We start from the raw sequence: 9295 nt of genomic DNA, 5'->3' as shown, positions 1-9295 counted from the left end.
AGCGCCCTCTCATGACGTTCATCATCAAGCACAAACGTTAGGACCATGGTTAGGACAAACAAACAACAACAACAATTATAATAGGCTGTCACGGCTGTGTAATAAGGGTAATAATAATAATAATAATAATAATAATAATAGGCTACAATATAAACTTTATTTTAAAGCATTTATAAAAACATGCTGTTTCCTTTGAAGAATAAATAAAAAAAATTAAGAATAGCCTAAATCAAATATTTGAAATGAGATGCCAGTCTTCATCACCAGCATATCATATTTGTTTGTGTGTGTGTGTGTGTGTGTGTGTGTGTGTGTGTGTGTGTGTGTGTGTGTGTGTGTGTGTGTGTGTGTGTGTGTGTGTGTGTGTGTGTGTGTGTGACGATCGGCCTGCCCTATACATATAGTTTTTTTTTTTTTTTTTTTTTTTTAAGGCTCAATCTATTTTCTGGTTTAAGTTCATGTTGTAGGCTGGGTATTAAAATATCAACAAAGACCCGGGTGGGTCTGTCCATAATTGAGCAGAAATCCTCACAGGTCCTGAGGTCCACCTGGTTACACATGCACACTCCAATGCAAAAAAATCCATCATTTTGTAAAATAATATGTAAATCAATGGTTTTCAACCCTTTTCATATTAAAGGAGTAGTTCACCCCCAAAATGACTTTTTTTCTATTGATTAGTCACGCCATGGAGACTAGAGTTCAATCATTTGTTTTGGTTTTTGTCACATTCCTAAGACAAAAATGTGATAACAATAAATTTACCCCCATTCATTCCGGATGGAATCAATGGGGGTAGATTTACTCTAATCAAATTTTTGTCTTAGGAATGTGACAAAAACCAAAAAATATTATTGAACTCTACTCTCCATGGCATGAGTAATCAATAGAAAAAAAGTCATTTTGGGGGTGAACTACTCCTTTAAGGTCCATTATTTATTCAGCATTTGAGCCACGGACCACCACTGATTGATGATATCTCAAACCCAAAACCTTTTTCTATTGATCGATACGTTTTCCCCCTCATTTCCATGCTGTCTTGATGTTGGTACCAAAGGAGAGATAACAATTCTTCTGCATTCTCTAATTGTGTTGACTTGTTGTAAATTAAGTAATGCAGATGTTTAACCATAGGCCTAATTTAACTCTTGAGAGCGTAAAATGAAACCAAATGGACCCATAAAGGTCCATTTGATTTCATTTTACACTTTACAGTTAAACATCTATAAGGATTCATTTGGTCACCAACTCTAGCTGGGGACCACGGAACCTCCAGTGGGTGGGTGGACCACCTGGAAACCCAGGGGGGTCCCCGGGCCACTGATTGAAAACCACTGGTGTAGATCATTAATTTCACTGTGTGAATACAGATACAAGCTGGGTGTTTCATCTTGCGCCAGCAGAGCGTGCAAGTACTGCGTTCGGCTGCGTATAGCCATGTGTGTTTAAGCCTGTAGCCAATCAGGGACCAGCATTTCTGGTAACGTCATCATTAACAGCCAATGAGGGACCAGCATTCCTGGTGATGTCTGTATGGCCTACTTGTGCACAAAGTGTAAGTTTGCACCTCGACAGAGTGCAGTTCTAGCTGGGTCTGTGTCTGTGCTTCAGGACAAGGAGGAGGATGTAAGCAGTGAATGGAACTCCAGCAGTCTATGGTCTTTCTTAATTTTGGCGTGTTCCAAAAGAGTATCCATCAGCCCCTGGTCATTTCTGGCATGAAGGTGTCTGAGGAGGTACCACCTGGCCACCTGACCTACTGACACAGGGCAGTCCGGGGAGGACGTGTACACCAGGCGCTCCAGCAGACACCTGGTTTCCCTAGCGGCCATCTTGGTGGTAAACTGGAGCAGAGCCTGGAAGAGGACCACCACAGGGGACGATCCCAACTTCAGAACCTCTGTGGTGGCCTCAAGCACCAAGTCCTTCCAGTCATTACCAGGAACACCAGCCATGCAGGGTCTCAGGGCCAGCAGGGCCAGTCGGAGCAGGCTGGATATCTGGCTACTGTGCACACCCAGCTGCGAGGCCAGCTGCAGACTCTGCTTGTAAGCCATCACAGCTTGGAACAGACGTCCCTGACTACGATAAACCTCTGCAAACCAATGCCAAGCTTCTATCTGGTTGGGGTTAGCCACAACGGTGCTACTGGGTTGTTCTAATACAGCCTCTGGTAGTGCAGTACCACCATCAGCCATGAGGAGGCGCTGACACTGCACCTGTCTGAGCAGCAGCACTACTGCTGGATGTTCTGGAGACAGATTCAGCACCTGTGAACAGAGGGCCTCGGCTTGGTCAAGCTGCCCTCCCAAGGTGAGACCTGTCACTGCCTGTTGCAGTACCCAGCCTTCCAGGGCCTGTGCTAGGGGGCGCTCCAAGTCCAACTCTCCCACGTCACGCACTTTCTCTGAGACCACCAACATCAGGTTTACCTCCAGTCCTTTTCTGCCTGGAGAAGAGCCGTAGAGGAAACAGCAAGTGTTTTCTGTGTGACAGGCAGCCATTAATCCCGCCCACGCTGCAGGGTCATCAGGACAGATCAGCACAGCCCTCTGCATGGTTTTCAGGGCATTCCTGTGCCTGTCTTCTCCAGTGTGTCTCCCACAGGCCAGCTGGTTGACGCCACTGTATAACAATGCCCTCTTTCCTTGTGTCATGCCGGAAAGACAGGCCACATGGCCGGCCATCGCTCCACCATTGGCTTTCCTGGGGCAGTACTTTGGGACGAGCCTGGACAGGAGGGCCCATAGAGATGGGTTACCTGGATTGCAATGTACGGCTCTGGCTGCCTCCCTCTGCACAGCACTGTAGTCACCCTGTAGTGCCAACAGGGCACAGGTGAGCAGACATCGCTGCTCCACAGCCTCTCCTGTGGCCATTCCCAGTTTCAGCAGCTCTCTTAGAGCGGCAGTGGCTAGTGTAGCATCACGATGGACCAAACCAAGGGTGCAGAGGCACAGTAGAGACTCTGGGATAGGTTCCTTTAACATGGAGCATTCGAAGAGCAGTGTTTTAGCAGCGTCCAGGTTACCCTGTCTGTGTTGCAGCAGCGCCAGGGCTGTCAAGACGTGTGCCTTCTCCTTCTGACTGGATGCCACCGCCAGGGCACGCTCGTACGCATCAATGCTTTGTGGGATGAGCCCTGCCCTGCAAAAGGCCAGAGCCAGGCCAGTCATATCACAGAGATCCTGCAGTGGCGTGGAAGAATACACACGCACCGCATCATCCCATTGACCCGAGGCGCATAATGCACGGCCATAGCTGCCCAGAGCAAAAGACAGTTTTTCTGAAGGAGACGTTGATTTAAGCAGTTCCACAGCTCTCTGGTAGGCCTGCACAGCCTGCATCCTCAGCTGCAGATGTTCGTTTAGGTATCCCAGCATAATGAAGGAATCGGGATCACACTGGATCCTCTCTGTGTACTTGCTGAGAGCCACCTGAGCTGAAGCTACAGCGTTCATCTGGACAATATTGTAGCGATACAACTCAGAGTCCCTGTTGCTCTTGTCAAGCAGAGTAGAACACACCCAGTAGGCATAGCCTTTCACTCCCTCTGCATGTGTGCTCAGCTCCGTGGTGTGCCTAAAGAGATCCATGGCTTCATGGTTTCCCACTGTCTCTGCTATCAGGGCCTGCCCAATCCAACAATTGACATAAAGGGGCTCCAAGGACTGGGAAATCTTGAAGGCCTCATGTGAAAGCTCAATGTTTTTATTCTTCAGATACAGGGCACCAAGATTTGTCCAGGCAACAACATTATTAGCCTCTGCTTGAATGGATTTGATGAAGCAATGCTGAGCCAGGGCAAAGTCTTCAACTCCTTTGTGCATGGCAATTACTCCAAAAGCATTCCAATAGCTGTGGTTCCCACTGTCCATCATAATCGCCTTTTTCACACACTGCTGGGCCTTCTCCAGGAAAGAGCTGCCCTCCTCCTCTGCAGGGCAAGATATGTTCGACTGGTGGTAGTAGGATAGCCCCAGGGCATACCATAGGCTGGCGGCCTCAGGCATTAACTTCAGGGCACAGCCATAAAACCTCTCCCCAGCTTTGAGTGTCTGGGCCTGGTTAAGACTGTGGTTCTGGGTGGTGGGTTCTAAACCAGCCAAGGGTCCAGGCACCTGAACATGGGCTCTGTTTGGAGACATGGTTCCAACGGTGGTGCAGGCATCTCCAAGCAGCTTCCACAAACAGGACAGGTCTGGACGAAGTTCCACTGCTTTAAAAAGGTTTTTTATAGCCTGTTGGATGAGGTCAATCGCCGCTCCATCTCTGCAATCTTCCATCATGCCTTTAGCCAGTTCCAGCAGACACTCCCCTAGACCTTTGAGAGCAGGGACATAGTCCTCCTGTGCTGTGATCTGCAGGTACTCTGCAGCAGCCTCTTTGAATTTGCCGGTGGTCTGTTTGATTGCAGCTGCCTGGTAGACACTGTAGATGGAGGAAGGGTGGAGCTGGTGGGCCTTGCCAAAGGCCTTCATGGCTGACGTGAAGCTCCTGCGGTTCAGGTAGGCTTCACCCAAACACTCCCAACACACCCAGTCCTCTGGGTCTGCCCTCAGAGCTGCCTGCAGGTCGGCAATGGCCTGCGGGTGCTGTCCAACCTTTAGGTAGTAAAGGCCACTTCTCATCCAGGCCCATTTGGCCAAGCCTGGAGAGGCTTTCTGTAACACTGACTCAAGCATTGCCAAGACAGTGTCCATGTCCCCTTGCTCCATACTGAGGTCCACCCAGGCAGCCCCTGACTCAGCATCGCTGTTGTCCAATTCAAAGGCCTTCTTATAGCAGCCTTGTGCTCGGCCACGGTCCTTAGCCACCTTGCGGTAGTAATGTCCCAGGTAGCGGAACACAGAACCATGGTGGGGGTCCTGCTTCGCTGCCTTCAGCAAGTAATTGTGGGCCTTGGTCCTGTCTTGACGAGTTTCTTCTCCCATGTCCCAGTAGAGCTGTCCCAGGAGGAAATAGTATTCTCCACAATCTGAGCCCTGGGCTGCTGCCTGCATGAAACTCTGCTCTGCCAGTTGATGCTGATTCTGGGCTAACTGGGAAAGGCCTCTAAGAGCCAAGCCCTGGGACAAATTAGGGTCAGATTCCAGCAGCTCAGATGATACCAGGAGGGCACGGTCCACCTGTCCTTTTATCAGATACGCTCTTCCTTTAAAGGCCATCAGCACAGAATCATCTTTAGCATCCGGGATCTCTGTGAGTATCTCCAGAGCCTGGTCTGCAGCCTCCTCATTCATGCTCCTCACCAAGGCCTCGAGCCTCAGCCTCAGGAGGCTGAGCCTCAGCTCCTCATCGCCAGACGTACACAAAGTCAGACCTTGGGCACAGGATGTGGCACAGTCTGAGTAACTATGCATTCTGAGTTGGGCCAGAGCCAGGCTGTGCCAGCCTGTACTGGAACCTATTTGTTTTAACCCTTGTGCCAGCTTATTAATGGCATCTACATACTTGCCCTCCTGCAGGGCTTTGGTACCCAGACCTAGATGACCTAAACCACTGTCTGGAACCATTTCCAGGAGCCGGACAAAACAGTGGTTCGAGTCCTCACTGAGGACACCTGTTTTAAGATAGTTAGAGCAGAGGACCTCCAGAGGATAACTCAGAGTTGGATAGAGGGACAGCATGTGCTCACACGCCTCTTTCATTTTGGCCTCTTCGTGTGACAGCTTTGATAGACATTTGACAAAGTCGGCTGAGAGTTTCCTGTGGTCCTCTCCTGGCACAGGGTCGGTGAGAACCATAGCCCTTTCAAAGGCTGTGATTAGATGCTGTTGAGTTGCATCGTCCTGCTCCTCAGAATTGCAGTCTGAGAGCAGACAGATTAACTGCTTCCATAGGTCCAGTAACACTTTCTTCTCCACAGCCTCCTCCTCCTTCAGTTCAATACGTCGTAGGCAGACTTTAGCCAACTTTAAATATTCTTTGTCCGACTGATAGATGTCTGATAATTTTCTCATCACGTCATAACATTTGTTTTTGTCTGAGATGGCATACAGCTCACTAAGTTTCTGGTAGATGTCAGGTAGGTCTGCTTTGAAATCCCACTGGTCAGTCTTCTCATACAGATTGGCCAACCCTTGCCATGCCAGTAGCTGTTTAGGTTCCAGTTCAATGGCCTTCCTGTACGCAGTCTGAGCCTGCTCTGGCTGTTCCAGCTCACTTGTCGACAAGCCGATGAACACCCACGCATTATAATTGTTCTTCTCAAGTTTCAAAACAGCTTTGCAGTGTTTAAGGGCTTCTTTGAATTCTTTGTTTTTAATGGCCTCTCTGGCACTCTTTAGTGCCGTTTTCAATTCTTTATTAGACATCCTGTTGTGATGTTACATCGGCAGCCCAATTAATAAAGTAACTGTGTGCATTGGAAACTTGGGTTTTGTAAAGCCTGTTCACTGCGGGCGTGCATGTATGTAAGTGTGTCTGTGCCCTGTTTATGCCCATATATAGAGAGCCCTACACACTCCCAAGTTGGTCATCAATCACAGTGACATCACAGTGACATTGGGCACAAACGGGCATATGATGATATCAGGGATCTCCATATATGCGTATAAAAGGGATAATGACAGCTGATTCATACAGCAGCCTCAGAAAGTCTGATGACACATGATGCTCATTGATGGAGTGTGGCAAACTAAACACTTTCTTCATCACAGTTTATATCTGGTGCACACAAATTTGCTTCCAAGTGAAATTGATATCAACATCACTGACTGCTCCCTTGTTTACAACGAAAGGAGACTGGGCCGTGGTTACAAAGTCAGAATGTGTGTAGTTCCAAGGGTTCTGCTGTGCTACCAAATGTGATTTCCCTCCCTGTGTTGGGCAGAGATGACATTGGAAATGTAATGGGACTGCAAAATGACATGCCCCCTCAGGTGAGCCGAAAACATCACCCCTCTCTCTGGAATAATGAGGATCCTGTGGGCAGCATTATGGGCTTCACATGGCCCTCCATCTGATGTGGTGCTGTTGTGGATGGTGACATGTGTGAACACTCATGTTTGAATATCCAATCTTTTATTTAATTGAGCAGGGCATTATGGATTCATTTTGTGAGATGCAAACAAACAAACAAAAAGATATAACACTTGCTTCTCAAATGTATTGACCTTAATATTTTATTTATGTACTTATGTGCTGAAGTCAAATCAAATTGTAACATATTTACATTTAGAATGACATTTGACATTGATTACATTTCTGAAGAGAAGGTAGTGAAGTGCAGTCCTGATTGTGGCCAATGGAAAACATAATTACAAAATGGAGTTGTCTTTATCCTCTGCAAGAACAGGAACATTATGTGGGATTCACTGTGTGCACGTGTGTGTGTGCGTGCATGCGTGTGTTTCAAGCCAACAATTGTATTCCTCACTATGTCTCCTTGTAGCCTACAGTATGTCAGATTCGACCAAAGGGTTAGAATTGCTGTTTATTTCCATTCCTTAAATGGAAATGCAAGATTTTCAAAGGCGTATCCTATCCTTTACTATAATTATATTACTATAATTAAAACAAAATTCCTAGAAATTGCCAAAAATGATTGCTTAACTGAATAATAAGTTGTTATTTCCTACTCACTTTACTGTAGCAAACAACTCTTTTATTAGAAATCATTAGAAAGAGTCTTGTGCATTTAAATGTGGTGATGCTATGCTACGCCATGTCTGTGCCTTTGTTTAGGTCTAGAGAATTCTGGACATATCGCTGGATCCATGCAGCGAATGGGACATTGAAGCATCCCTTTATCAGAGAGATTTTCCCCCTCTCCGCCAGACATTTTCAATGCTATCTGCCCAACTAGTACATATAGGCCTATGTATGTAACTAAAATATCACATGTTAGGCCTATACCTATTAGAGACCATACAGAACAAAATGTATCTACATTTAGGTCATTTTTGTTTCCTATTTCTCAGTGAAATAGGCTACTTGATTTGCACTCAAATGAGGGTTTCCCAAGTGAAAGGTTCATTACCTAAGGTGTTGCGAGAAAGCTCGTTACAGGTAGCTTAGTAAAGCTGTTAATGCTTTACAAGAAAATTATAACTAGACAAGATATCATGAGGTATCTGTGTCACAAAGGTCAGCCATATGTGTGACCAAGTGTTGCACCAAGGGAGAATAGTTTCCTCCAGTGGACCAAAACGTGCTTCAGAAGTCTATTGTTCGTGGCCATTATTGCTTCCCTCACCCCCCACAGGTCTTCATTCAGCTGGTGGCAGATGGCTCAGGTTAGGCAACAAATCAACAACAGAATAGCAATTCTCAAAATACATTTACTGAAATGTGTATTTTTAGAGGTCCTATGAAAGAGAACATCTTTAAGGCTAACGCTAGACCGAATTAGCCAAGTCACATATTCCCATTATATATGTTTACGGATACAGAATACCAGCTGCATTACAAACAGCTGTGTCACATTTATTGTCAGCATCACTGCCAGTCACTCACAACTTGTCAGCAGAGGGCACACTACCAGCCCAATTCACAGCATCAGTTACTCCAGTTACTGTAGCAATATTGCCCATGTCAACCTGCAATTGTACAGAAAATCTGTTCAAGAACACAGAAAATAAATGCCTGCTGCTTTAAAAGCATTTTCTCCTATTTTGTGGACTACAAAATCCCACATTGTCTGTGAAAACCAGGAACCAAACCAGGAACCAAGAGATCTCATCCCTCCCGTGCTTATGAATAGTCAAGAATCATTGTGTCCAAAAGACAGCCTGCATACTGTAGGTAGCAAGAGAACCAAAGAGAAAAAGAAACAATCTAATGTCGCAGCTTGCTGCTGAGCTGGCAGTGTTGATTTTGACAGCTAATTTATATTTAGTTTTAGTAATAGTCTTTTGAATAAAATTCATTTAGTTTTAGTCTCATTTTAGTCATCTGAAATGTTTAAGTGTTAGTCTAGTTTTAGTTGACTAAATGTCATACTATTTTAGTCAACTAAATTTACAGTTAATTAAGTCGACTAAATTGTATCTTAGCAGGCCATGATGGCATCATAATGCCGGATTTATACTTAGCTGCATGCCGAAAATAGCAGATCTACAAGCTCACAATGCTTCGGGCTGTGGCGCGTTGTGATCGGCTATTTTTGGAATGTGACACCTGCGTTCTACTGGATCTCTCCACTAGTCCATCCCTAACATTTAAGTTTAGCTTTTATTTGTTGACGAAATTGTCATTATGTTTAGTCTCAGTTTTAGTCATCATAGCATAGTTTTAATTTTGTTTTCTTCAGTGATAAAAGGTACAGTAGTCGCCGAACATTTTTGTCTCC

General features: G+C 45.9%; 1 protein-coding gene across 1 annotated transcript; it reads right to left on the bottom strand.

Moving 5' to 3' along the window:
* Positions 1–1607: 1607 nt before the first annotated feature.
* Positions 1608–6317, bottom strand: LOC308304771 (tetratricopeptide repeat protein 37-like; the record flags this gene model as incomplete). Its single annotated transcript, XM_080749401.1, has 1 exon — positions 1608–6317. The coding sequence occupies one exon, from the start codon at positions 6315–6317 to the stop codon at positions 1608–1610; it is 4710 nt and encodes a 1569-aa protein (XP_080605527.1).
* Between the last annotated feature and the right edge of the window lie 2978 nt (positions 6318–9295).

Source organism: Nannobrachium achirus (genome assembly GCF_963921795.1).
Source record: "Nannobrachium achirus genome assembly, chromosome: 19".
In the NCBI taxonomy this organism is placed as follows: Eukaryota; Metazoa; Chordata; class Actinopteri; order Myctophiformes; family Myctophidae; genus Nannobrachium; species Nannobrachium achirus.
Note: the sequence above shows the minus strand (reverse complement) of the source record. Positions and strands in the feature narration are given on the sequence as shown.